The following is a 27230-nucleotide window of genomic DNA, read 5'->3' on the forward strand; positions in this document are numbered from 1 at the left end:
GTGTTCATGCACTAACGACTTTTCTCTGATGATAATGGGCAGTCCTTATTTCTCTAACCTTTCCCTACGCAGGGGACCTGATGCTACCACCGCAAGCCAAAGGCTTGAAGGGAACCAAGAAGCCCAGAGGCCGGGTAGGTATGTAAGTGTGTGAATCAGCACCCCTAGTGAAAAAGGAAATGAAGACTCCATCTGCTCAGACAATACAAGGTGAAGGCATCTACCTACCTACCTACATTCCCTCTCCCTTAGTACTCAGGGTGCTGATGGACTGATTTTTCTAATCTCAGAGCGCCCTCTGCTGGAGACTGAGGTTCCTTACAGGAGGGGAAGGAAGAGACTAAGACTTGGATTTATTGGAGAAAGAAAGAAAGGCCACAGGTAGGCTCTTCCTGGGCACTCAAGACCTGGAATCAAGTGAAGATCAGGAAGTAGACAGATTTTCAGTTTATTGAGTAACAATGGCGTCATAGCTTTTATTATTGGTGGAAGATGGTTGGGGGAGCAGGAAAGTGCTCATGGGGGATCCTGCTGGGACCTGCTCCCCACTGCTTCAGCCCGAGGTCGTGGGAGTTGGAGTCAGGGTGCAACTGTGTACTCTTAGTTTACCAGCACATGCTCCATCCCAAAGCCTGCCTCCCCTTTGGACCAGCCATGAACGCCTAGCCTCGCCTCCTCTTGGGGGTGCGGGTGGGGTGGGAGCAGGGCCAAGCCTTAAGAAAGAGGAGCTAGAGTGGGGTTCTGCTGAATGTCTAAGAAGGGTCAAAGGGACACAAAATTCCCTGTCTTAAGACTGTACACTCAGGGCTGTAGTTGCCCTTGAGGGTATACTAGCTCCACCCATTCGGATGCCTGTGGGGTTGAAGCTTTGCTCCCACAGTTGTGTCCCTCCGTAAGAAGGTGCAACGGGAGCTGTGAAAAAGGAATGGAATGCTTCTCTGCCTTTGTGGCTTTTTGGTGGAGGCAGAGGGTTGGAGTTGCAGGTTTAGATTTGAGGTTATCATGTCAGAGTGGACCAAGACTCCCAGGATTGTGCCTGAAGACACCCACACTACAGTGGAGGGGTGGATGGGGAGATTGCAAGAGCCGAACAGAATACTGACATTCCTTTGTTCTAGTAGAGAAGCAGAGACAAAATAATCTATTCTAGGATGTGGGGGATGACATAAGCCCCCTGCCTCCTTTAGCCTGGCATGTCTTTCTCTGCCAGACCTGTTTCTGTGTCAGCTTTGGGAGCCAGGAAGCAGAAATCTGAAGGATTCAGCCCAGTTTGGTTTGTGAGTATCCCTCAGTCTCTCCTGAGATCCTGGGCTCCTATGTCCAGAAGGGGTGAGGTGCTGTCAGAAATGACTTGGCCAGTGGTAAGTCCCATAGCCTGGGCTGGCTGGCAAGTGGCAGGAAGCCAAAAGGAGAAGCCAGATATCGGGACGTTCCAGGACAGCATGTACACACACACATATCACATATGCATATATGAAAACAATAGCACAGGAGAAAGGGATTATGTGACCCTTCTCTTTGGAATCAAACGGGAGAGAAAAAGGCCTATTGGGGTATCTCCCCCTGCCTAGGGCATTGCTGGTCTCAGTGGCTGCTCCCCGCCAAGCCCGAAGCCCAACACCAGGCAGAAAGAAACTGGCAGGATGGCAGGGCTCCACTAACGCAGCAGCCCAAGGGGTGGGGTGGGGAGGGCGGGCGGGGCTGACCCTCCCTCAGAGCCCTTTGTTGTAGTAAACCACTTCAGTGCTGGGGTTTTGCTGATGGATCTGAGCTCTCAGCTCTGGCTCCAGCCTGCTCACATGTATGGAGCTGCAACAAAACACAGGCAGGCTGAGTGTCCCCTGAAGCCAACCCCCCTCATGCTAAGGGATCACCATCCCTCCTCTTCCCAAGCTGAAGACTCTTGATCTAAGAGCAAAGGCCCAGATCACTGTCACCTCCCCACCCCCCCACCCCCAGAATAAGCTGAATGCCTGCCAAGCCGCTTCCTGGAACACACTGGAGGATGCTAAGGTCGGCTGGTCCCAGAGACATGGAAACCTGACCAGAGACCGCAGTCAGGCCCGAGGGGCCACACTTACCTTCTCTGTGGGAACAGAGCACAGCACAGTGGGGTGGCAAATACCAGGCTGGGGAGAAGAGTGTTGGAGAGGTTTGTGGAGCTGTGGCCTCAGGGTGTTCCCTCCCTGCACCCCACCCATTTTTGGACACTGCCCCTAGGGGTGTCCAAAGGGGTGGAGATTGATTAAAGCCAACACTGACATTAGGTTTTGGCTGAGGGAAGAACCTCCAGAGCAGTGACCCAGAGTTCCACAGCAGTGAGAGAGAATCAGGAATTCAGTGTGCACGAAATTCTGGACGGTACCAAAAGGTACACTGCCATAGTTTCCCCTCATAGATGAAGACTGGAACGCCTTCAACTAGACCCTTGACCTTCAAGGAAGGACAAGAGGGGTCAACCCCTCAAACACACAGTATGGCCTGTGGGTGTCCAAGGCCACTACCTTCTCAATGTATGAATGAATTTATATATATATATATAATCTTAAAAGCAATAAATACCCACCATGTCCACCATGGAAAGGGGACCCCCCCACACCCTAACTCCCCACACACTTACCAGAAGCCCACCAGTCCCACTTGCAGGGGTGCCCCCAACCAGGGGCGGCGCTGCAGGGAGACAGAGACAACAGCATGGTGTGCATCCCCTGCCCACCCGCCCCTCCCCCTTGCAGCCACCGTGGCTCTATCCCATCAGTCCTACCTTCCAGCCTCTGGTACATGGTGCTTTTCTTCCTCCCCAACCCATAATGGGTCTGTACCTTTAAATCACCACCTTCCACGCCAGCCAGGCCTGTTTGCCGACACCCTCCCCAGTATTCCCCTTACCCACACTAGCCTCTCAGAACTGGATCCCCTGGCACTCCCTGCCCCTCTTTCTCTTCTCGCACTTTCTCCAGGAACTACCTTCTTCAGGAAGCCTCTGCTGACCCTCCACTTCCTCCCTCCCACCTCAGCAACATGCATTTGTCCCTTTCCAGCACATCTCCCATTCTGCACACCCTTCGCAGTTTGCTCCGGTCACAGGGACCCTGCTCTGTCACTCAGATGTGCACAGTCGGTGTTCAATAAACACTCGTGAATAAATGAGCCAGGGAATGCACCACAGCTCACACTCCTGGGTCTTGCTTTCCTGTCCTGTTCATGTATGCATGCGTATGTGTGTCTCACTGCTGTTAATGGGTGATGGCATGAGTGTGACAGTGAGCACGACTGTGAGAGTCCATTCCTGGCGTGTGTCGGAGGCTCTGAGTGACACCAGTTTCCTCCCTTCCCTTATCTTCTCCTCCTGTTCCCTCAGTGTCCCTTCACTGTCCCTTCACTGCAGCCCAATTCATTCTTCCTGAATGAATGGAGGTGGAGGAGGCAGCACAGGGGTGGGGCTAACAGGTGGCCAGTCTGGTCAGGCCAGAGAGAGGTCAGGGACTGGTCACCTCTGCTCCCAGTCCCTACTACTTCCAGACAGGAGAGGTGAGAGGGACCTACCTTCAGGAAGTCTTTCTTCTCCAAAGTGTCCATAATCACGGGAGGAATGGCTGAGGGGAGAGCAGGGCGGGGGGGAGAGAGTAAGTAGAGTGACAGGTGGGACCCTAAGGAAGGAGGACTCCTTCAGAGTTCGTCCAACTACCTCCAGAGTCCCCAGAACCCCCTTTCTCTCAGAGCCTCCCGCGCCCCGTCCAGCCACCCCTGCCTCACCCATGGCGGGAATTGCCATGCAGATTCTTGATATCACCACCTGGAAGATTCCCTGCTTGGCCGCGGTCACCGAGTGGCCGAGCCTCTGACCTGTCTCGTCAGTCACGGGGATTCCCACCTGCAGCTCCCTGAGAAAGGAAGTGGGTCGGGGTCAGACCACAGGCCCCAAATCCCACCTGCAATGCCCTCAAGGACAGCTACTCCCCAGGGTCCTCTCAGGCATCCTAGGTTGAAAGGCCCATTCTCTCACCCCAGATCCCAGCATCAGACTGGGACTGGGCCCAGCAGCTCATGCTCAGGGAGGGAGAGGACGGTCCCGACTCGGGCTGGTGTGCACGACGGGCCGCACAGGCCGGGAGTCAGGGCTACTCACCTCTGCCTCATCAGAGGGATGTTGATGCAGTTTGCAGCTGCCACAGCTGCAAAGGGCACAAATCTGCCGACCAGAGGGGGCAGGTGCTGGGGGAGGAAAGATGTCATTTAGTGGCCCCAAGGGCCATGGGGTGGTGAGAAACTCTGGGAAGAGACATAGGAAGGCTGTAGGTGGGTGTGGAGGGGTGATGGGGAAGGAGGCAGATAAAGGATGACCGGCGTTGGCGATCCGTGTACTGGGAGAACATTTACCTTGGTGAGGGATTTGAGTCCCAGGGCTGTGGCCACGGCCCCAGTGGTGGCACTCACGTAAGCTGTTCCCAGCTGCCTGTGGGTGGGAAAGCCAGGACACAAGCAGGGAGGTGAACAGCGCAGCACATGGTTTTTCTTTCAGGGACATGCCAAACTCTCAACCCAGGAGGCACGGGAGGGTGGCCTCATTGCGGAGGAACGCCTCACTGCAGAGGAACACCTCCTGTGCCCCAGTGCAGATTCACCAGGAAGCCCAACCCCTCCCCTTGAAAAAGAGTAGCCCCCCCAGAAACCATGCACAAGAGGACCCCACGCCCCCAGGCCAGTAAAGTGGGGAGGAGGGCAGGCTGAGAAGAGAGCCCGGAGCCACTGGCTGCACGGCCCCGGTGAGCAGCGTCAAACAGGAGAGAGCAATGGCAGGTGGAGAGAAGGCGCGTTCTCACCCCACAGTAATGGGAGCGTCACCGCTGCGGTTGGAGTAGTTGACAACAGCGTTGAAGGACTGATTCACCCACTGCCAGAACACCACGGTCGGGGTCTTCCTGAGGGTACAAAGACATTTACTTCTGCCCCCTCTGCAGTGTCCCTCATCCTTGGACCCCAATAATGAAACCCCGAAGGTTATTCCCAGACCTTCAGGAGGGAACCAGCTGATGACCCTAAATCCTGCTCTGGTGACCCCTGAGTGACCGCCCCCCTTACACCAGCACACCTACTGTCTCTGGGCTTGGAGGACCCCCAGGGTGAGTTCTCAGGAATGGAAGGGATTCTAGCACAAGCTCTCACCCACCCACCCATTTCTGCCCAGAGAGGGAGCACCTAGCCACCAAGCTACACTCTAGCTTGGACAGAGTGGTCAGGGAGGGGACACACAGGACAGGACCTGCCTGTAGAAGGTGAGCATGCAGCCAGTGATGGTCATGTTCATGGGCACCTGGGCTGACATGCGGCCAATCAGGACCACCTTCTCCCCCGTGTCCGGATGGAAGGCGGAGTCGTACACATACTTGGCCCTCCACAGCTGGTCTTCGGTTAGCCCTGGAGTCACCACGCCTGCCCTACAGAGGTCAGCAGGAAACAGGCAGGCATGCTAGGGGGCAGATAAGCCCTCCCAACCTGCCCACCTGGCTCAGGAAAAGTCTGGGCAGAGGACCAAGCATTTTGGTCCCCAGTCTCTGAATAAAGGAGTTCTGGTCTCTGGAGACAATCAAATCTTCTGGGGGGTGGGGGTTCCTATTTCTATTTCCCTTCTAGCCACACAAAGAGGGGAACACTTGTGTTTATGCCCCAATACTGGTGGTTTCCAATGGGTCAAAAATGGCTAGGGGTATTGCAAGGGTTTTCCTTCCTGGAGACAAAGCAGATGCCCTCCTACCTCCATTGCACTCAACTCTGGGCCCCTCTGTCCTTGCAGAGGGTGGCCCGGCAGTGGGACAGGTCCCTGTAGGTAGTCTGTGGGGCACAAATATCAAGGCCATGTCTTCAATCCATGTCTTTTAGGTTACAGCTCTGTGCCATAGCTTCTGTGATTCCGACACACAGGACCAGGGGGTGAGGGGTGGGTCAGGGGCACTCTCACACTTGGGGAGACAGGCGCGAAAGATACTGCATTAATGGCGGGGCATGAGATCCTGGGGTACAGGGTGAGGTGGGGAAGCCGGATCACCTGTAGTTCTGCACGATGTTCCGGGAAGCTTCCAGCTGTGCCTCGGATAGCAGCAGATTTCGGGGGTCAGTAACAGTGAAGAAGTGCCGGGCTCTGCCGAGGAAAGTGCTTTGATCCCAGCGAGGTTCCTGGATGTTGATATCTACAGGCAACTCACCCATTTTCTGCAGGGCAGGGGCCAGGGTCAGAGGACTTCAAGGAAGGGGTCCAAAGCCTCCACCTGAGGAGCCTTTGGTGGCCCTCCCTGCCCTGGTCCCTGGGCCTGTCTCCGATCCCTTCTAGCTCAAGGTGACTCCAGATAGGTAAGCAACAGTGGGGGTGCGGGGCAGGAGCTGCTTTCTAGGCAACATCCTGGCCCAGGGACCCACCACCACTGGAGGAGGCTGGGGGGTGCAGGAGGTGGGTGGGGACAGACCCAGGAAAACAGATCTTGTGCTTGGGCCTGGTGCAGATTCTCATGGGTGAGAATTTATACGCGTGTGGTTGATGTGTGAGCAGCAACCAATCCCATGCAGCTACTCTTGTGCTCCGTATGCACAAAAATGCATGTTATATATGCCCTCCACATTTATGTGCATATTGGTGTCAGGCCCCAGCTACCCTGAGACCTGGATACAAACTCCCAAGGCTGTTTTGGAAGGTGACACAAGCCATCCCACACCACCGCCCCTGACCTGAGGAGAGCAGGAGCTCATTGGCCACCCCAGAGCTTGCCTGTCTCAGATCTCAACTGGGGACTCTGATGCCAGCTGAGTGTGCGCGCGCATGTGTTTCCAACCCACACAGAATGGCCCAAGGCTTTCCTAGTTCCCCAGCTGGGCAGGGCTGGTACAGAGAGCCACCTGCCTCTCCCCAGAGTCACCTGTCTCCAGAAAGGGGTGGGATTCTGTAAGTGCCCCTCCACCCAGCACAGAGAAGAAAGCTTGAAACAGCCATCTGGCTGCATTGGGCAAAATCCTGCAGAATGACTAATCCTCTTCCACCACACTTCCTCCCTCACAGACACCCTCCCCCCTCACACACACCCTCCCCCCTCACACACACCCACATACCCACACACAAAACACCATCATACTCGCCTTACACAGACATACAAAGAGGGTGGACACACCCTGCATGCACTGCCGCACAAAGCCCGTTACTTGCACGCACACACACTCCCCGCAGCCCGCATCCATCAGTTGCAGACAGTTGAACGTGTAACCACACAGAGCCCCACCCTGAGATTTCTCCCCCAAAACCTCTCCTCCTACCCCAGGTAAAGACGAGTATACCGAATCCGGAAAGGACGGAGACAGCAGCTGGTCTTCCTCTTCTATTCCCAGTCTTCGACCTCCTACTCGTCTGACCCCAGGACCCCTGCCCGAGCACTCACTTTGCTGCGCTCTCGGCCTCTGCAGCTCTCAGACCCGCCCTAATTCTCGGCGCGTCGCCCCCTCCTTCCCATCCATCACGTGTAACGTCAGTCGTGACGCTAACTACAGGAGGGGGGACTCCCCCGGCGCGTCCGCTCGGCGTGCCTAGGGATTGGCAGAACCCGAGGGCGGTGGGTATCATTTGGGGCGACGCCCCCAGCCCGGCCACCGGGATTCCGCCCAACGCGACCTTCCAGAGCCAATCCGGGCTCGGGGATCGGTTCTGGCCTTGTCCTCGGCAGAGAGAGTTGGGGAGGAGCCACGAGTGCTTGTAATCCCCTGGCTGGCCTCCGGAGGCTCCGGCCTAGGCAGCAAGAGCTCCAGGTGTCCAGGGCGAAGACTTGGAAGGGAGCAGGAGGGCGGCGTGGAGAGGCCGGAGGCCGGTACGCCTGGAGGGCTCGGATTACCTTCCGATCTGTTTACTTGTCGGTTGCCTTGGCAGTGGCTTCTGCCTATGTGCCCGCCCCCGCTCCTACCCCACTTCCCACACGCTCCTTCCTCGAAGCACCTTGACTTTCACACCGCTTCACAGTCCCGTTCCGCTCGCGCCAGTGCCTCTTCTATGTCCCCGGTCTTTTCCTTCTCCCCGGCCCCGTCCTTATTCTGTAATAGCTAGCTTCATTGAGACCCCAGTTTCCACGTGTCCCCAATCCCTACCCCTGCACCACAGACCTTAACTCTGGAATGTGAAGCGGCAGAAGTCCCAAGGTTCTCTCTGCATTAAGCAAGCGGGTCAGAAAGATTCTTCCTCCCCGTAGTGTCCTGGGACAAGCTGCCGGTCCCTGTGACCTTTCTATGAATGGGTGGCCAGAGAGGCACTTGCCGACATAAACGGAGGATGCATGTGAAGAAGGCAGAGCGCGCACGCGCGCACACACACACACACACACACACACACACACACCCTCACCCAGTCACAGTACCAAGCAGGTCGGCTGCACGCCCAGGCTCCAGTCCGCTCCTGCCCAATGCAGGCTCTCACGCCCCGTTCTGCCCAGGTGACATTCCCTCACTAAGGCTTCGTGGAGGACCGCGGAGGGGTGGCAACTCCGCGAGCCTCAGTAGCTGGCTTGGCCTGGAGAAGGCAGAGTTCTGGGCTTCCCCGTGCTGAACTGGCAGTGGGAGGAGGGCAAGCCAAGACCCACGCCCCCAATTCGCGCTCGGGAAAGGCGTTCGAACTGGAACTGGAGTGAGAAGAAGCCAGCGGCCACAGCCCAAGTGACTCACGACTGTCTTGGATGTCTAAGAAAGGTGGTGGAAGGGAGCGACTGGCGGCTCCCTCAGCCAATAGGAGTGCAGGGCCGCTCAGGCCCGCCCCGCTCCTGCAGCCTCCGCGAGGCGTGGGCGGGGCCCCCGGCTGCGGCAGTAGCTCGCGCCTGCGGGCGGGCGAGCCCACGGCAGCCGCACGCACGAGCAGGTGAGGGGAGCTGGGGGTGCCAGGAGGGCTGAGGGAGTGGGGTGCTGCGATCTGCTCTGGGGGGCTTGGCCCCGGGTTTACGCGGGATGTTGTGGGGTTCTCGCCAGCAAGTCCTGCCGCCAGCCTGGGAAAGGTTCACGCAACCCCCGTAGACAGGACGAGAAGGGGGCCAGAGAAAAGATCTAGGGTGGGGAGGGATCTGGGGTCCAGGGAATCTCCAGTCCTTGGCTGCAGCTGTCCCAGGTCCTGAAGCCCTGTCCCCCGAGGCCTGAGCATCAACCACTGGTCCCCTGTCCCCCTGCACTGGAGGGGTGTGCAGTGAACTGTCCTGGTCCCAATTTCTCTCACACAGCTTGAAGCCCAGGGTCTGCAATAATCCTATTTGCTCCACTCTCTCAGCTTCTAACGAGGGCTGGGGACCGAGTAGATGACTCAGCTGAGAGCAGGAATGAGAGGTGAAAGAGAGCTTCCCACCTGCCTTGTGTGAATGGCTCCGAAAGTCCATGATGGTGCCTGGACCGGACGAGTCTCTTGCCAGGGGTGGGAGAGAGAGGGGCCTAAGACATGAGAGAGCAGGATGCTCAAACCAGGGGAAGGGGTGGCAATTCTGGGAGGCAGCATTCACACGCTCCTCACGTACCCCCCTCTTCTTGCACAGGCCTCGAGTGCGCACCGGAGAGGCAGTGGAGGTGGGGGCTCCCGTCCACTGGGTCCCCAGTCGTGCCCAGAAGTCTCATGGTGCCCATAGCACGCAGGGCCCTCCTCTCAAGGGCTAGCAGGTTCCTCCTGGCCCTCTAGTCGAGCCGCAATGGCGCGCGGTTTTTCAGTGGGTTTCGACCCGCTGGGCCTTGGAGACCTAAGCTCCAGCTCTCTGAGCTCCCTCTCCTCCCGAGGCCACCTGGGCAGCGACTCAGGCTCCGCAACGCGATACCTGCTGAGGAAGCAACAGCGGCTGCTGAATGGACCCCCCCGCGGAATCCGAGCCTCGTCGCCCATGGGCCGTGTCATCCTCATCAACTCCCCCATCGAAGGTGGGGGCGGGGCCCAGCCACCGCCGTGAGGGAGGGTGGGGGAGAGGACAGTGTCGCTAAGTAGAAACAGGCAGAGCCCCATGTGGGTGGGGAGACTCAAGAGATGCGAGTCTCAAAGATGCGGGGCTTCTGGCAACCCATACACTTCCTCATCTACTTTCATTCTCCTTCAGGCCAATCCTCCAGGGCTCCAAAATAGTGGCGAGGTCAGAGGTGGGAAACAGGGCCTGGCAACAGGGAAAAGCATTGTGTGTGTGTGTGTGTGTGTGTGGTATCGAGTCCCCCAGTGAGGCAGGGTATTGGCCCCTCCATTTCATGGACTCCACCTTTGTCCGAATCCCTTTGTGTGTGCCTTTGGGGCGTGTGCAAGACGGCGGGCATCTCCCATCAACCAGCCCACCTGATCAGCTAGCTCTGTGTTGAGCTGTGAGGAGCCAGGGCCCACGTGGGCAGGCAGAATGAAAGGCTTCCCATGTGAAAGGAAGGAAATAAAGATAGAGTAGCCCATGTTTAAAAGAGTGGGGAGAAAAGGAATGGGGAGGGTCAGGGAGGGAGCCCCAGGCCGGGGCCCGGAAGGATGGACAAGTGAAGCTTCATGGGCCTGTGTAGATGCTTAATGCCATTTTGTTGCACACAGGCTCTGTACCAGCTCTAGGTAGATGCTGCGGGGATTCTAGAGGGAAATAGGGCTCCATTTTCACTTAGAGAAATTTGCAGGGCAGCAGGGCTTGGAGACATCAGTGAGAGCAGCTGGTGATGGGGTGGCGGGATGACAGACGAAGGATGGAAGTGGAAAGTATAGAGCACAATGGGGCAGGCACTTAAGAGACAGCCTGGCTGCAGCGACAGGTGTGAGGCAACAGAGAGCAGACGCACAAAGCAGGACCTTGAATGGCAGCAGGGAAGTGTGGGGCCCCAGCACCTGCGCTTTCTGTGGACAGGACCAGATAAATATCTCCAGCTCCCCTCCCGTCTCTCAGCCTGCAGAGGGCCCTGGCTGAGTCCCAGACCCGACTCTTCAGAACCTGCCCCTCCCCCTGACCCAGCTGGGCATCCCTGGGGCAGGGGTGGAGCTTGTTGCTCAGAGTTCAGGCTTGAACTGGTAGTCCAGCAACTTGCCCCCACCATCCACACAGGGTGAGCCGCAGGGCACTGTTGAGGGTCACCACTGTCATTCTGGTCATGGAGCAGAAGTCCCCAGAGGAGCTACAAGGCATGGAGGGGGGAGGGAGCACTGTAACACTGCCCTGGTAAGTCCTATTATGTTAAAAGAACCATACTGTACCTCTGTCACACACCACATACACGCCCTTAGACACCGGACACGCCGTGTCCAAGGAACTTTGCTCTGACCCGCTGGCCTTTAGTCTGTCTGGGCTGGGAGCCTCTGAACTCAGAATCTTCCCTTCTGCCTGAGCACAAGTATCTCCCAACTCACTGCAGCCTAGAACTCCTCCCCCATGTTATTAATTAGACCACTTCAGGGCCTAAAGTAACTGGTAAGGGAGACACAGTGGGAAGGGGACACTGCCACTCACCTCATCCCCATGAAGTGCCACCAGCTGCTCAAACACAGCGGGTCCCAGAGGAATTGCATTATCTTTGACCCAGACCAGCCCTTTCTCCTCACTCTGCTAGCTCGTCCATTTATCCATCCATCCATCCGTCCATCCATCCAGTTATTCTTTCATTTATTCAAAAACTGCTTAGCGAACACCAGCTACTGAGCAGCATGCTGGGGGCACATTGGTGGAGAAGGACTATGAAGTCCCTACCGGGCTGGGCTTGCAGTCTGGTGAAAGAGGGCAGAAGACGTATAATAGTCTACAAATGAGAAAGGAGGTAAGAATCTTGAAGGCACTAATCCAGATGATATGATAGTGTAGGGTTTCTCAAACTTTGGAATTGCCCAGGGAGGCGGGGGCTTGTTAAAGGACCAACGGTTGGGTTCTACACCCAGAGCTTCTGATTCTGTGAGTGTGAGGTAGAGGCAGAGAATTCGCACTTTTAGTAAGTTCCCAGGCTGCTGCTGCTGCTGCTGCTGGTCTGGGGTGTGCCTTGGGAACCACTGGGAAGGAGGCTGTCCGGGAGGAGGGGGGGACTTCCTTAGGTAGGGGACTCCAGCTTTTTGGAGAAGGTGGCATCTGAGTCAGCAGGGCCTTAGGCACAGGAGCTGGCTTTGAAGGTCTGGGCAGGAGCATCTGGGGGGGGGGGGGTGTTACTGAAAGGGTTGGCCCGGAGAGAAACAGGAAGGAGGTTGGTGCGGCCAAAGCCCGGGGAGGCTGGGGTAGGAGGCCAGTGGTGAGGGGAGAGTGGTCGGCAGAGGGAAGCCCAGGGAGGGAGGGATGTGGGATTCCTTCTAGAAGTAGGGGCAGGCATTGAAAAATTTAGTCAAGGGAAAGACACAATCTATTCTAAAAGCTGACTCTGGCCACTGTAGAGAACGGATTAGAGGAGACAAGAGCAGAAGTAGGGGGAAAGGGAGGAGGCTGCATAGTGCCTGGAAGGAGAGGTTGGTGACCTGGTCTAGGACAGTGGAGGGAGAGAAGGTTCCCACCTAGATGCCCTAAGCTCTTAGGTTCAAATCCCCAAATCTGGCCAGGGGCCCTAGGGACACCCCTGGGATGGACTGAGGAGTAAGGGGGTTAAGGAATGGCAGAGCAAAAGGCTCCTTGGGACACCCCTGGGTTGTAAAGGTCCCAAAACCTGTGCGGAGAGTCAGCAAGGAAGCCCCAGGATGTCCACGTCTCTGACATGCACCACCCTGCCATGGCTGCCCGGGGGGATTTCTTCCTGAGCTGTCCCAGTCCTGCACTGTAACCTGGCTTCCTACAGAAGTGTGTGTGTGTGTGTGTGAGTGTGTGAGAGTGTGTGTGTGTGTGTGTGTGTGTGTGTGTGTGTGTAGGGAGAGAGAGACACAGAGAGAAGGAAGTCTTACCACTTTTCTCCAACCAAAGGGTCTCCCCACCTCTAGGTCTTCCCTCACTTCATTCCTTCGCCAGTGCCTTCCTTTCCCCCCCACCCATCCAAATTCCACCCATCTTCGTCCTCCGAGAAACCTTCCCCAACAGCTCCAGCACCCAGGGACCCTCCTCCTCTGGCTTTCACCAGCATGGATGGAGAGCCCTGTTCTGGGCTCCGGGCAACTGCTGTGACAGCGTGTTGTTTGAGCTTTCTTTCTTCACACAGGCAGGTAGCTCTTAGAGCCCTTACCTCCGAAATCACCGAGTTTAAGAGGTAGAAATGCCTCTGGGATCCTCCCGCAACCTCCCAGACAGATTTACCAAGGGTCAGCTTGCATGCCTCTGAAAGTGAGGAACCCACTCTTCCTCCTGGGAAACTCATTCCGTTGTCTGAGATGAAAGTTTTAGCACGTGTGCCCTTGTTCCGTGGGCCCCCATCTAACTCCATTGCTTGGGCTTTGTTCTGCCCTCTGGGTTGCATAGCCAAACGCCTCTGACAACTTCCACAGAACAGCTCTTCAGGGTTTGAAGACAGAGCTAACACACTCATTCCCACTGAGAAGCGTGGGTTCCCTCAGCTGTGCCCCATGGAATGGGTTCCTGAACCTCTTTCCTATCCGTCTGGCCCTCAGAGCACCAAGAGTTTCAGGTGTTTGGCTTATCCCAGGCCAATGGGCATGGGAAGCTTACTAAGTGCTAGACACACACACACACACACACACACACACACACACTTATATTATGAGCGAAAGAGAACAGTGTCTTCCCACATGTAGCTCAGTCCAATCCGTTCTGAGACTAGCCCATAGTCTCAGAATCACCCAGAAGAAACTCGGAAATTGGCTGCCCTGACCCCCCGCCATTTAGGTCCCTCAGTGCCTATGCTCAGCAACCCCACTTTTTCAGGCCCAAGTTGGGGCACACAGGGGTCCACTGTGCCAAGAATAGGCATGGGAGTCATGCCTGTGCCCCCACTCCCACAGCCAACAGTGATGAGAGCGACATCATCCACTCTGTCCAGGTGGAGAAGAGCCCGGCGGGGAGGCTGGGCTTCAGTGTGCGGGGTGGCTCTGAGCACGGCCTGGGCATCTTCGTCAGCAAAGTGGAGGAGGGCAGCAGCGCAGGTGAGCGGGGGCCCCAAGCGGTGAGGTACTGGGGGTGTATGTGACCTCACCTCGGTGGGGTGCAGAGGAGCTATTGTCAGGGATGGGAGGCGGGGCCTTTAGCTTTGGAGAGCCTGATCTGATGGGGAGACAGGGCCCTCTCCCAGAGCAGGGCAGGCTACTGGACAGGTCCCTAGTCTAGTATGGGGCACTCAGACCCTACCAGGGGATCCCCAGTCTCAGGGAAGAAGTTTTACCCCAGGGAGCCTGGTCTGTGGGGGCTTGGCCTCGCAGTGGAGGACTTCTCCTGAGTGGCCCATGCCAGCCACCCCTGTCCCCTGCTACAGAGCGTGCTGGCCTGTGTGTGGGGGACAAGATCACAGAGGTGAACGGGCTGAGCCTGGAGAGCACCACCATGGGCAGCGCTGTGAAGGTCCTGACCGGCAGCAGCCGCCTGCACATGATGGTGAGGCGCATGGGCCGTGTGCCGGGCATCAAATTCTCCAAGGAGAAGACCACGTGGTGAGAAGGCCTGCCCTGCCTGCCCCCGCGTCCCCCCACTCAAAGCCACAGCAGGAGAGGCTGAGGGCACTGGGCTCTGCACGGGCCTGGCTAGCACGACGTCTGCTCCTCCTGACTCCTCGGGCTGGAACAGGGATCCTAAGGGCCGACCTTGGAAGGAGAAAAGGCCATGTCTTCCCCCCCAGCCCTCCTCCCCACAGCTCTGCTCTCCCAGACCCCAGAGGCCCTGGTCCCTGTGCTGCGGCTGCCGCAGCTGTGAGTGTAACACAGTAATGGCACCTCTTCCTCGTGGGCCTGTGGGGGTTCGACATGGGTCTGGCCCATTGTAGCTGCTCAATAAAACGAGGAGAATAGGTGATTTCCCAGATTTGATTAATCTGTGTCCCACTGAAGATCTTAGGCCTGGAAAGTCCCCCAAAGGCAACCCCACCTTTCCCATGCAGTTGTGGGGCTGTGGGGAGGAGGGAGGCGAGTGGTGGCAGATGGGGGCCCAGGCTGAGGGCCCCCTGCTGCTGCCCCAGGGTGGACGTGGTGAATCGGCGGCTGGTAGTGGAGAAGTGCAGTTCCACGCCGTCCGAGAGCAGCTCAGAGGATAGTGTGCGGCGCATCGTTCACCTCTACACGACCTCTGACGACTTCTGCCTGGGCTTCAACATCCGTGGGGGCAAGGAGTTTGGCCTGGGCATCTACGTGTCCAAGTGAGGTCTGGGCAGGGAAAGAAGTGGGTAGGGTAGGGAGTGGGGCTTGGATGGGGCCTGGGCTGGGACCTGGGGACAGGTGAGCAAGTGAGGCCCAGCCAACTACACATTCAAATGAGGGTCTGGGTCAAGGGTGGGATCTGCCGGAGGGGGCGGGGGTCACCAAGAGGATGGCCAAGGAGTTTTACTGGGGCCTCCACGGTGTGAGGGAGGGCAGGCCAGGGGCCCCACCAGACTGCTGCCTGTCCGACTGCAGAGTGGACCACGGTGGGCTGGCTGAGGAGAACGGCATCAAGGTGGGAGACCAGGTCCTGGCGGCCAATGGTGTCAGGTTCGACGACATCAGCCACAGCCAGGCCGTGGAGGTGCTGAAGGGCCAAACACACATCATGCTGACCATCAAGGTGGGCAGAACTGTGGAAGGCAGGGAGAGGCCAGACTGTGGGAAGAACTTCCTAGTGTTCCAGCACTTCATACGTACACCCATTGCTCCACAATTTGACTTTTTCACAGACGTGAGAGGTAGGGCAGGCATTGTTCTCATTTTGCAGAAGAAGAAACTGAGGCTCATAGAGGAAAAGCGACTGAGGACCCAGTGGGTAGCAGGGCCTGGTTCCCAGCCTGCTCTCAGATGTCTAGGGCCATGCCCCTTCACGTGAGTGGTGGCGGAATAGGCATGAAAGGAACACGTGTCCCTGTCGGAAGGGCAGGGTGGAAGCTGTGGCCTTGGGCAGGGCCCAGTGGTGGGCATCCTCAGGGTGCAGGGCAAGAAGAGCTGGCCTGGGGCCAGAGATCGGGTTGCAGGGGAGGTGGCCGGATCCATTATTGATGCGGGCCTCACACTTGCCCGGGGATCAGGCCTTTCTCACTCCAGCTGCTGAGGGGTGTGACGCTTGGCTCTCCCTGGTGCCTCATTCCAACCCTCCTCCCTCCTCCCTGCTCCCAGCCTTTCACTCATTTTGCCATTCGGTGCCTCCTCCCCCATTCCCTGCCCCCAACACCTCTGTTTCCCAACTCTCCCACATTCCATTTCTGCCTGTCCTTCTCAAATGATCCCAAAGCCTCCTCCTTACTCCCACTCTGCCCTTCATTCATTTGTTCATTCATTCATCCATTCATTCAACATTTTTAAATACCTGCTATGTTGATGGCCACTATGCCAGGTACTGAGGTTACAAGAGTGAACAAGACAAGGTCTCTGCTATTGGGGGCAGACAGACCAATAAACTAGACACCTGCAGATTGTGACAAATGCTATAAGGAAATTAACAGTGAGATGGGATGAGGTCATTTAGGTAGACCCTTGTAGTCAGAGTGGGGGTGTCAGAGCAGGCCTGTCTAAGGAGGTGATACCTGAAGAGGAAAAAGGAGTTAGCCACAGAGGAGCTGAAAGAAGGGAACCCAATCAGAAGGAACAGCAGCAAGTGCAAAGGCCCTGAGGTATAGAGGAACTTCATACGTTCAGAAATAAAGTGGCCCATGTGGCTAGAGCATAATGAAGGAGAGTGAGAGGGCTGAAAATTTACTCTCATGCCATCACTCCCCATTCTCACTCTCCCTTCTGACCCACTCCCATTTGCTCCTCTGCCCACCATGCTCTCCCCCAGGAGACTGGCCGGTACCCTGCCTACAAGGAGATGGTTTCTGAGTACTGTTGGCTGGACCGACGTAAGTGGCTCAGGCCCCCAAGGTTGGAGAATGAATGGGCAGGGGCACCAAGATCTTACAGGGATTTCACACTGCCCATTCAGTGTTGGGCTCTCCTCTGAGAAGTTGCAGATTCCGTTGCAGGCTCACCTAGAGTCTGGAGTCCCAAGGGGGTAGGTGGAGGAGAAGTGACTTCCCCAAGATCTTATCCTGCTGGCAGGATGCTCAGCAGCCGGGTCCCCAGATCCCATGGTCCCAAACTTGGTTGCTGCTGGATTCTCCCCAAATCCCTAAGCCCAGGGATGGTCTGCAAGCTGGCAGGGCCCTGAAGCAACCTGGCCAGGCCCCCGAGACATTCCTGCCTTCTCCCTGCCCACAGTGAGTAACGGGGTGCTGCAGCAGCTGTCCCAGGCCTCTGAGAGCAGCTCCAGCGTCTCCTCATACGCCTCCAGCGCCCCCTATAGCTCAGCTGAGGGCTCCGGCTCCCTACCCTCTGACCGCATGGATGTCTGCTTGGGGCCCGAGGAGCCAGGCAGCCGTGGGCCTGGCTGGGGGCGGGCAGACACGGCCATGCAGACAGACCCCGACGTAGGGGGCCGCGTGGAGACCTGGTGCAGCGTGCGGCCCACGGTCATCCTCAGGGACACAGCCATTCGCTCCGATGGACCCTCAACCGCCCGCCGCCTTGACTCTGCTCTCTCTGAGTCCCCCAAGACTGCCCTGCTGCTGGCCCTCAGCCGACCCCGGCCCCCCATCACTCGCTCCCAGAGCCACCTGACCTTGTGGGGTACGTGGGAGATGGGTAGCTGTTGTTCTCTCCAAAGCCCTGGGTCCAAAACCCCCCTTAGACCCTTGTCCTGGTCCCAAACTTCCCTTTGCCCCAGGCCTTGACCCAGCCTCAGCCCCAGAACACACTCAGACCCTGCCCTGGTGCTTTTAAAATTAGTCCCAGGCCTCAAACCCACTCTCAGTCCCAGCACCAGGTCCAGTCAGCTCTGGGCCCCAAGAGAGCTGGAGCCAAGCTCTCCCCAGCCCAGAGTTCCCAGACCTTTCTACACGCGCTCCCTCCCCAGCCCCCATTTATTTCTCCATAGCTGAGGCTATGGGGTGAAGAAAGGGTGAAAAATTGGAGGACCTGCACCCCACCCCCATCCCTACCTCCCCACACAGCTGCAGATCCTGTCTGCCCCCTACTCCCCCTTCTTTCTGCCCCTCCCCACACCCCTTCCCCGGTCCTTCCCTTCTGCCCACCCCTCCAGCCCCCCCGGGTGCTTCCTCGTGTCTGCAGAGGAGAAGAAGCAGCGGAAGAAGGAGAAGTCGGGGTCCTCTGGGGAGAAGGGGGCCCTGCAGCGCTCCAAGACCCTGATGAACCTCTTCTTCAAGGGAGGGCGGCAGGGGCGGCTGGCAGGGGATGGGCATAGAGAGGCCTGGACGCTGGAGAGAGGGAGCCCAGCCAAGCCCCGTCCTCGCCTGGACATGGAGAAAGGTAAGGGTTGAGCTAGGCAGATGGGGAGGATGGAGGCCAAGTCCACTTTGGCATCCAGCCCCGCACTGCCTCGTACTAGCTGTGAGTGACCACCCCACCCTGTGAGCCTCAGTTTCCCCATGAGTGAAATTGGAGTAATAATACCTATATCTTTATGAATAGTGGGCAATAAGTGAATTAGTATGTGTTCATCACTTAGGGCATTGACTGCCCCACATCAGGTGCCCAGAAAATGTAGTGGCCATTGTTACAGTGTCTCATCCACCCATTGTACAGGATGGAAAACTGAGAGCGTCCCAGCACGCCAGGAAGTGGAAGACCTTGGGTCTCATCCCTGCGCTCCTGGTGCTGAGGAGAGGAAAGGGCACTCTTTTCCTAGAATATTTGGCTTCGTCTCCCTTGGCCAGAATTCTCAAGCCCTACCCAGTTCTAGAACCATCCTTGAGCAAGGCCATTTCTAGATCCGGGCCCAGGCAGAAGGGCCTAGGCAGGTCTCACCCAGGTCAGGGGCTTCCCAAGCACCCTCACGTGGGGCCTCGCCTCCCCCAGCTGAGGTTCAGAGACTGGACCAAGATTAGATGAGTTGACTCTTGGGGTTGCCTGTGACAGAAACTCAACCCAAACTAGCTTAGAAAGGCACTTCTTGGTTCAGCTACTGATTTAAACTGGATCTAGAGATTTAAACAATCTCATCAGATATCTGCCTCCCCCCCCCCCCCCCCCCCCCCCCCCCCCCCCATCCCCTNCCCCCCCCCCCCCCCCCCCCTCGACCCCATCCTTTGGTTCCCTTTCACTGGGTTGGCTTCAGTATCAAGCAGGCTTTGCCCACTGGAGCTAAGATGGCCACTGTTGCTTAGCAACACAAGGAAAAGAGAGCTTCTCCTTAATTAGTCCCAGCTGAAGTCTCAGGCTCTCATTGGCCCAGCTGGGACCACATGTCCAACAAATCACTGTGATGTAGGAGGGAGAAAGTCTTTCATTAACCAGCCAGGGTACAGGCCCGCCCTGGGGTACATGCACTGACAAGGGGGGGTCCCTGGGTGAACTCAAGGTGCTGTTCCAGAAGGGAGAGTGGATATTGGGTAGGTGAAATCAACCAGAGGATGAGGAACTGAGCCCTACCCCTCCCTGGGGTCTCAAGGTGACAGTTCCCTGTGAGAGACAGTCCCTCAAATAAGGGCTGGCCAGCTTCCCTTCCTCAACCCATCTCTCCTTCCACAGCCCCTGGGGCCCTGCTCTCTCCTGCTTCTCCTCCCGTCTCTCTGGCCGCTCCTCTCTCTCCTTCAAAGGCTCTCTTTTTTCTTTGTCCACTGAAGGTAGGTGCTCCCCCAAACTGTCCCCAGGGTTCTCATCTCCATGCATTTTCTTCCAACCGAATTTCTACAAGGAGAGCCCAGACTGCACCCTCTCTTGATCCAAAACCTTCACTGGCTCACCATTGCCCGTACACAAAGCCCTTGGCCCAAGCATGGCCTGGCCTCTTGCCTCCTAATCTCACCTCCTTTCAACCCGAACTCTGCATCCCAGCCAGTGATCCAGCCAGCCCTAAACGCCCTGACCCCATTTTCAGGTTGGGGCCAGGGCCTACTGCTGAGCCTTCTTCTTCTTAGCAGGGGGAGTGGGACCTGTGCAGAAGTTTGTCACCTGGAGGCTGCGACGCGGTAATTTGTGCATCTCTTTACTGAGGCCTGGTTTACAGCAGGGCTGCTGACGGGGTGCATGTCGGGGGCAGCTCAGGGGCTTTGTGATAAACTCAGCTGAGACCAAGCATGGGGAATCAGCCAGTTATGGTGGTGCATACTGGGGGCAGGTAAAAGAACTGGACTAGTAAAATATGGTTGTAGGCAGATATTGCGGTATATGTTTGAGGACTGAGGAGCTTGTCTCCCAAAGACAGACATGAAAAAGCCAGTGTGAGATCTTCAGTGGGGACCAGACTGGCATGACAGTGTATGTTGAGGGACCCAGGGACACCAAGACTAGGAATAGACTGTATAGGGGTCTGTACTGAGGGGCACAGGGGCCGGGTGGAGCTCCACTGGTGGGCAGATCACCACGGTGAGGAGCATCTGGGCTTGGCCGGAACTCCGTCAGGCGTACCTGGGCCTCTCAGCTAGCCTTTCCTGGAGTCTGAGCCCCCTTTAGGGAAGCCCCTACCTCCTCTCCTGGTGGCTCCAGGCTCCTTCATCGTATTCCTTTGCTCCTGCCCTGCAGACCGGGAGAGGGGCCGGGCCCTGCTCTCTACCAGGTCTGGGAGCCCCTCCAGCCAGCGGCCCAATGTGGATGAGCAGGTGCAGGCCTGGGAGAGCCGACGGCCCCTCATCCAGGACCTGGCCCGGCGGTTGCTGACTGATGACGAGGTGCTGGCCATCACCCGCCACTGCTCCAGGGTGAGCCTCCAGCCCACCCCCATCCCCAGCACATGGTCACTCGCTCACCCAGACCCTCATTCATTCAGACTGTTGTCTGCTGACCAGTTTCTGGATTCAATACTCTGAGTCCAGTGGTCACTAAAAGCAGAAGTTATCCCTGTCATACACACACATTGGCACCTACACCTGAGCTCACAACCAAGAAGGGGAGTCAGATAATAACCAGAACCTAAACAACCACATTGAGAAATCACGTGAAGTCCTGTGAGGGAAAAGAACATGGGAAAATAATCCAAGAGGCACAATTAGATGTGGTCTGGGAGGGCCTCCCTGAGGAGGTGGCATTTAAGCTGAGGAGAGAAGTCAGTCGGGTGATGAGTTGGGAACATGAGTCCCTGCAGTCACCTGCTCCTTTCTTCTTTAAACCCCAGCCCATCCCCACGCCTCCTTGTGCTCCTGCATTAGCCAACAGGCCTGGCACGAGTGAATAATCCCTTGTTCTCTCCCAGAGCACACGCACTCACACACTCAGCCCAAACCTCCCCAACACCTACACTGTTGATCTCTGTTTCCTTCCACTTCAGTCAGACCAGCGGGCCCTGGGAGAAGTAGAGGTTAGATTTAAGGAAGCCCTTGTAGCCTGAATGTTGGGGAGACTACAGAAAGCACAGGTCACCCCCTCCAGGAGGATGGGAAGGCCCTCTCCAGTACCTAGGGCTTCCCACTGTCTCAAGAACCTCCAGGTTTCCGGTGGTGGGGGGGTCTGCTCAGGTTTCTGAGCCTGTGTGCAAAGGCAGTCTGAGAGTCAGGAAGTCATTTGTGGATGCCCCACTCCCTCGCCTTGGTCAGGGTGGGGCTGTGTTGTATGTCTGTGTGATGTGAGCATTTGTCTGTCAGTGGGCTACCTGGCTTTGTATCTACTTAACTGTATGATTGAATCTGTGTGTGAATGTGCTTGTGTCTGGCTAAGGCATGTATGTGTCACCTGGAGACTGAGACGTGGTAATACATGCATCCCTCTATCAAGGCCTGGTTTACAGCAGGGCCCCCTGTGATGGGATGCATGTTGGAGGCAGCTAAGTGCCTTTGGGTTAAACTCGGTGTCATGATCAGCTCACAGTACTCTGTGGGGAGTTGTGTACCAGCCTCCATAAGCCTGCAACTCTGGGCTATCGCCACTAGGTGGGGCTCTGTGTCTGTTTCTTTATTGGCTCTTTTCCTCTTGCCCTCAGCTCCTCCTACCCCACCCAAGCTAGGCCTCTCCGTATGTCCCCACAACACCTGGGGACCTTGGAATACCACCCAAAGCTGACCCAAGTCCTACCCACACCAAGAGATCAGACCATCAGGGGTGGCCCAAAAGATGAGTAAAGCTCCCCTAGTGATTCTGATGTGTGGCCCCAAGCCCCTTTTCTGTCCTCTTCTTAGCCACTGCACCCCAGCCACCAGACCAGACATTAGAAACCACCTCTCTGGTCTCTTTACACTCCCCAACCCCTTTGTAACCTCTTTGACAGAGTGGAGTGTGAGTCCCTTACTCTCACATCCAAGGCCCTCCCTGGTTTGACCCCCAACACCAAACCTCAGCTTTCCCACAGTCACCACATCACCACACACCATTATTTTCCCCGGGCCACTGCATTCGTTTATGCAGGCTGGGAGCTGCACAGCTTTAGGGGTACTACTCACTGTTGTCACAACCTGGGCAGCCTACATGGAGGCCCTTTGTGTAACCCACGGTCAAGTTAAACTTCTGTCTACCGGTTATTCCACAACACCCTCAGAGCCCCTTTCTCCTAGCTTTCATTGATCCCTGGATTTATGCTTAAGAGTCAATGTATAAAAAAAAAAACAGTGTAAATGCCACCACTTCCATGAAGCCTACCCTGATCTTCCCACCCTCCTCCGAGACTCCCTCTGTCAGTGGTTTGTAGTCAATTGGGGCACATGGCTCATTCTGCCCCTCATTCCCACTAGACTGAGTTTCTGAAGATCTGGAACAGAGTCTTCATTATTGTGTCCCCACTGTCACCCTCCAGTACACAGCCTGGCACTTAGTGGGTGCCGAATGCAGGTTTGTGAACTTGAAGTATGTGGGTGAATTGTCTATATGTGTATGTGTGAGTCCCTATAACTTTGTGTGTGGTTTAGGACCACACACATACATTTATCTTTTATTTATTTCCAGATATTTTTTACCGCCTCACTCTGACCACCAGGGCATGCTCTTTCTCTGTGTCTATGCCCCTACAGGATGCTCTGTTTGTGTCCCTGAATCAGGATGTGTCTCCCTTTCACCACCAGGGGGCGGTATGCTGTCCATTATGGTGGCTCCCAGTGTTCAGTTTGCCAATTTGTCTGCGTAGGTGGCGTGTGCCTGGTGGCCAGGCATCCTGGCCAGTGCCAGGCAGAAGGGCCTCCACCACCCTGAGTACTGACTGGAGAGGCTTTCTGTAGGGCCACCTCTTCCCCAAGGTCCCCATTCCAGCCCTGAACGAAGCCTAATTTGTAGGTCTGTGTACAGACAAATGTTGGCCCAGCCAGGCCCACAGACTAGTGTTTGGCTCAAATTCCTTCCTTCTGCTTGGAAGGTGGGGGTGGGGAGGAGAGTCCACTCCCTGCACATCCTTTTCCGGTACAGAGTAGGCAAGAGCCAGACATCTCAGGTTTCAGCCCCTCTTCATACTTCCTTATCTGTGTGGCCTTGGCGAAGTCCTTTTCGCTGAGCCTCAGTTTCTTCATGGGCAAACCAGTAATAAATAATGTCATCTCTCAGGGCAATTGCTAAAGGAGGGACATATGTAAAATGCTTAGAAAAGTGTATGTCCCAAAGCCGCCCTTGCCGTGTTTGCTGTTACAAGTCTGTTATTCTTGTTGCAGGCTACCACCTAGTTACCAAGATAAGACATCCTGTGGATAGCTTGGGGACCCCGAGGCCTTTCCTAAACATGGGGGTGGGGGTGGCATACCCAGGCTGCTTTCTCCCTCACCCAGCTCTGGGAGCCTCTGCCACCGCCTGACCTGGGGTCCCTCTCTCCGCAGTATGTGCGTGAGGGTGGAGTGGAGGACCTGGTGAGGCCCCTGCTGGCCATTCTGGACAAGCCTGCCAAGCTGCTGCTGCTGCGGGACATCAGGTGGGAGGGGGAGGGAGGGAGGGCACCCCCATACCTCCCCCAACCTTCTCAGGGCTGAAGTCCCCCAGCAAGTCCAGAACTGAGCCCTTGCCCCCCCATCTGGTCCTCCCCCAGGAGTGTGGTGGCCCCCACAGACCTGGGCCGCTTCGACAGCATGGTGATGCCTGTGGAGCTGGAGGCTTTTGAGGCCCTCAAGAGCCGGGCAGGTCAGTAGGCGGGGGCGGGGCTTGCAGATCCTGAACCCCAGGTGGGGGTGCGGGTGGCATGTCCCACTGGAAAGGGGGCAGAGCCCTCTCAGCTGTGTCCGTCAGGGAGCCTGGCAGCAGGACCCTGCTGCTGACCTCCTCTCTCCGACCAGTACGGCCTCCAGCTCTGCGGCCAGCTCGGCAAGACACACCACCCAAGCGTCACCTCATCACCCCTGTGCCTGGTCAGTCAGAGTCCCAGAGCCCAGGGAAGGGGCACACCCATGGGGGCGCTGGGGCTGGGAGAGCAGGCCTTCTTTGGTCCCTGCCCCAGGGACTGCAGTGCTGTGGTTCAGAGGGGTGTGTGGTCCCCTGAAGGGAAGCCCTCATCCATCAGAACCATTCCCGTCACATCCACTCATTGCCATTATTTACCTAGTTGGTTTTAAACCCACTCACTTTTGAAATCTAGTCTCATTCTCTGCAATAATCTCCAAGAAATCATCAGTTTGGTGTGTGAGTCATATTTTCTCTTAGACACATTGAAATGAAACTAACTCTTACAACAGAAAGTATTAAACCACTATCACAGTGGAACATGGACGGTGCCCCTACAGGCCTAAGCAACCTGGGCCTGGGTCTCCTAGGCCCTACAGGGACAAAGGCAAGGGCTGGAGTCTGGCAAGGCGGTCTGGGCTAGTGAGTAGAGGGCAGCCTGACCTTGGCCCTCTTCCCCAGACAGTCGTGGAGGCTTCTACCTGCTGCCTGTGAACGGCTTCTCTGAGGAGGAAGATGGTGGGGAGCTGAGGGAGCGGCTGGGGGACCTCCAGGTCTCTCTGGATGCCTCTGCCCCCTGCCACCCTCATAAAGGGATACCCCCCCTCCAGGATGTGCCAGTTGATGCTTTTGCCCCCCGCCGAACCACCTGCACACCCCCTCCCCAGCCGCCCCCTGTTGCTCCCCGGCCCCCGAGGCCTAACTGGCTGCTGACAGAACCCCTGTCCCGAGAAGACCCTCTCCAGAGCCAGGGCCAGGGCCAGGGCCAGGGCCAGGGCCCAGCTCAGAGCCGCAGCAGCCGCAGTCGCAGCCGCAGCCGGGGCCGAGGCAAGTCCCCTGGACGCAGGCGCTCCCCATCCCCGGCGCCTATCCCCAACCCCAGCACAGCCAACGGGCGCTACCACAAGCCTCGGAAAGCCAGGCCCCCTCTGCCACGACCTCTGGATGGGCAGGCAGCCAAGGCAGGGGGCAGTCAAGGCCCCTCTGAGAATGGAACTGGCAGGACAGCCCAGCAAACAGCCACAAAGGCCCCTCGTGGGGAGCTGAGGACAGTCACGCTGTCCAAGATGAAACAGTCCTTGGGTGAGTCCAAGGGGGACTGGGCCTGTCAGGGGCTGTGGGGTTTGGATAAAGCTGGTGGGCTCGATTTGGGGATGTGTCTAGGTGAACTAGGCTTAGGAAAAGAACCTGGGTATTAGAGTATAGTTGGGGGTGGGGTCTAGGTTTTGGGACTTTGGGATCCAGAAGATTTTGGAGCAAGTTGAGGACTGAGTAGTGACAGAATTGCGACTTGGAAAAAGTTGGGGTCCCCACATTTTTTGACTGGGTCCTGGGTCTGTCCTGGGACTTCTCTGATTTAGGGGCGTGGTGCACTCTCACCCTGTTTCTCACCCTCACTAGGCATCAGCATCTCGGGGGGCATTGAGTCCAAGGTGCAGCCCATGGTGAAGATAGAAAAGATATTCCCGGGGGGCGCCGCCTTCCTCAGCGGGGCCCTGCAGGTGGGTGAAGCGCACCCAGGTCCCCTCCCTCAGCCCAGAGTGAATTCTGGCGTGGGCGGGCTGGTGCGTGCTCATCTGTTGGCCAGGCATGTTTAGGCCAGGTCGTGGGAGGAGGGGGTCAGGCCTGCGGAATGAGCAAGCCCAGGCAAGAATCTGTCCCCTCATGCTAGCCTGGGCCTGAGGGCGGCCCATCCTGTTCCACCCCTTGACCCAAGGGACAAAGGGCCATTGTCTGGCCCCACCCAGCCCCCAGTAGCTCCAGGCACAAAAGTCCCATTGTCCATCCTCTCCATCCAGTCGGGGAGGAGTGTCCCAACTGGTGGAGGTGAGAAGCTGGATGCTGGAGTAGGGGGTGACCCCAGGAGGGAGGGCTGTGATTCTCCCACTCCCATCCTAGGCTGGCTTTGAGCTGGTGGCAGTGGATGGAGAGAGCCTGGAGCAGGTGACGCACCAGCGAGCTGTGGACACCATCCGCCGAGCTTATCGAAACAAGGCTCGGGAGCCCATGGAGCTTGTGGTCAGGGTCCCCGGGCCTGGCCCACCACCCCTGCCCTCTGACTCGTCAGCCCTCGCTGACCAACCCCTTCCTACTGACCACGCCCCTGCCCGCTGACCCCTTGATGCTGCTCCCATGTGCTTCCAGAACCTCTCAGTGCCCTTCCCAATGGGACCCAGACCACTCCCAGACATTGGGCTCCTCCAGCTGATGCCCAGCCCAGTCCCCTCTCCAACCCTCCAGTCTCCCGGTACCCCACAACTTGCCCCGCTGACCGCAGACCTCCCCACTGACCCCTGCATCCTTCCGCCCTCTCCCAGACCCCGCCTACTCACCTTCTGACTCAGGAACCTCCCACTCCCGCTCGCCTGGCCTCCTCCCAAAGCTCCACACTGGTGGCTCAGATCTCCCTGCTTTCTTTCCTCCCCAGTGGTCACTAAGGCTCTGCCCTTTCCAGACAAACTTAGTGTCAAGAACAAGGTGCTACCGGGCAGGCAGCCTGTGTCACCCATTCACTGCTTCTCACCTGTCAAGACAGGAAGGGGGTGGAGAAACCCAAGGCCTGGAACTTGGGACTGGTGGGCACTTCCTCCCGATCCCCCTCGATTCTCCCAAGCACTGAGGGACTCAGACTCAGCCAGTCACTGCGTCCACCACCCAGCCCCAGGCAGTGTTCTGTGCAGGGAACACGAGTCTCTGCTAGTTTCTCAAACCCTGAGAGGCCACTTCGCATCGTGGCCCACTAGCCTCAGATGTTCGACCAGGTCTGTCCTTTCCCCAACTCCCTCTCTCCCACTACGACCTCTGTAAGGGGTAGGGGACTAGCCGACTAGCAGGCAGACAAAGAGGGGGCGGGGGAGGGTTCCCATAATCTCTATCTAGCACACTCACCATTTTTTTTAAAAACAAAACAAAAATTTTTAATTTTTTTCTTTGG

At 57.1% G+C, this 27230-nt stretch overlaps 2 protein-coding genes across 6 annotated transcripts; one reads left to right on the forward strand and one right to left on the reverse strand.

Annotated features, from left to right (window-relative positions):
• Positions 1–432: 432 nt before the first annotated feature.
• SFXN3 (sideroflexin 3) lies at positions 433–8702 on the reverse strand. 5 transcript variants are annotated; one of them, XM_037064125.1, is made up of 12 exons: positions 8385–8702; positions 8134–8254; positions 6047–6210; positions 5268–5438; positions 4824–4922; positions 4381–4456; positions 4130–4215; positions 3757–3884; positions 3547–3596; positions 2621–2670; positions 2082–2129; positions 1713–1809 (listed from the first exon to the last, which is right to left on the reverse strand). In XM_037064125.1, exons 3-12 carry the CDS (start codon positions 6205–6207, stop codon positions 1713–1715), a joined length of 966 nt encoding a protein of 321 aa, XP_036920020.1. In that variant the 5' UTR covers positions 6208–6210; positions 8134–8254; positions 8385–8702. The 5 variants fall into 5 exon arrangements, with proteins under 5 accessions (XP_036920018.1, XP_036920020.1, XP_036920023.1 ...); XM_037064123.1 differs by lacking the exons at positions 8134–8254; positions 8385–8702 and adding an exon at positions 7321–7870 and having other exon boundaries at positions 433–1809; XM_037064128.1 differs by lacking the exons at positions 8134–8254; positions 8385–8702 and adding an exon at positions 7321–7878 and having other exon boundaries at positions 5388–5438.
• Positions 8703–9515: 813 nt separating this feature from the next.
• On the forward strand, positions 9516–27212 carry PDZD7 (PDZ domain containing 7). Its single transcript, XM_037064129.1, is given in 16 exon segments — positions 9516–9909; positions 13856–13996; positions 14323–14497; positions 15019–15195; positions 15452–15599; positions 16803–16863; positions 17222–17629; positions 18131–18328; positions 19939–19989; positions 20543–20718; positions 23743–23834; positions 23949–24040; positions 24193–24264; positions 24758–25378; positions 25697–25797; positions 26195–27212. Coding segments are annotated over 16 exon segments (3177 nt in total). The 5' UTR covers positions 9516–9686; the 3' UTR covers positions 26636–27212.
• Positions 27213–27230: the final 18 nt, after the last annotated feature.

Source organism: Sturnira hondurensis, unplaced genomic scaffold (assembly GCF_014824575.4).
Source record: "Sturnira hondurensis isolate 20B ecotype Veracruz unplaced genomic scaffold, ASM1482457v3 Scaffold0014854, whole genome shotgun sequence".
Classification (NCBI taxonomy): domain Eukaryota; kingdom Metazoa; phylum Chordata; class Mammalia; order Chiroptera; family Phyllostomidae; genus Sturnira; species Sturnira hondurensis.

Coding starts and splice junctions, on each gene's coding strand:
- SFXN3 (XM_037064123.1), bottom strand. CDS start 6,207: ATGGGTGAGTTGCCTGTAGATATCAACATCCAGGAACCTCGCTGGGAT. Junction 5,439..6,046: donor AACATCGTGCAGAACTACAG/GTGATCCGGCTT, acceptor TGACCTCTGTAG/GGCAGGCGTGGTGACTCCAG. Junction 1,810..2,081: donor GCTCTGTTCCCACAGAGAAG/GTAAGTGTGGCC, acceptor GTTTTGTTGCAG/CTCCATACATGTGAGCAGGC.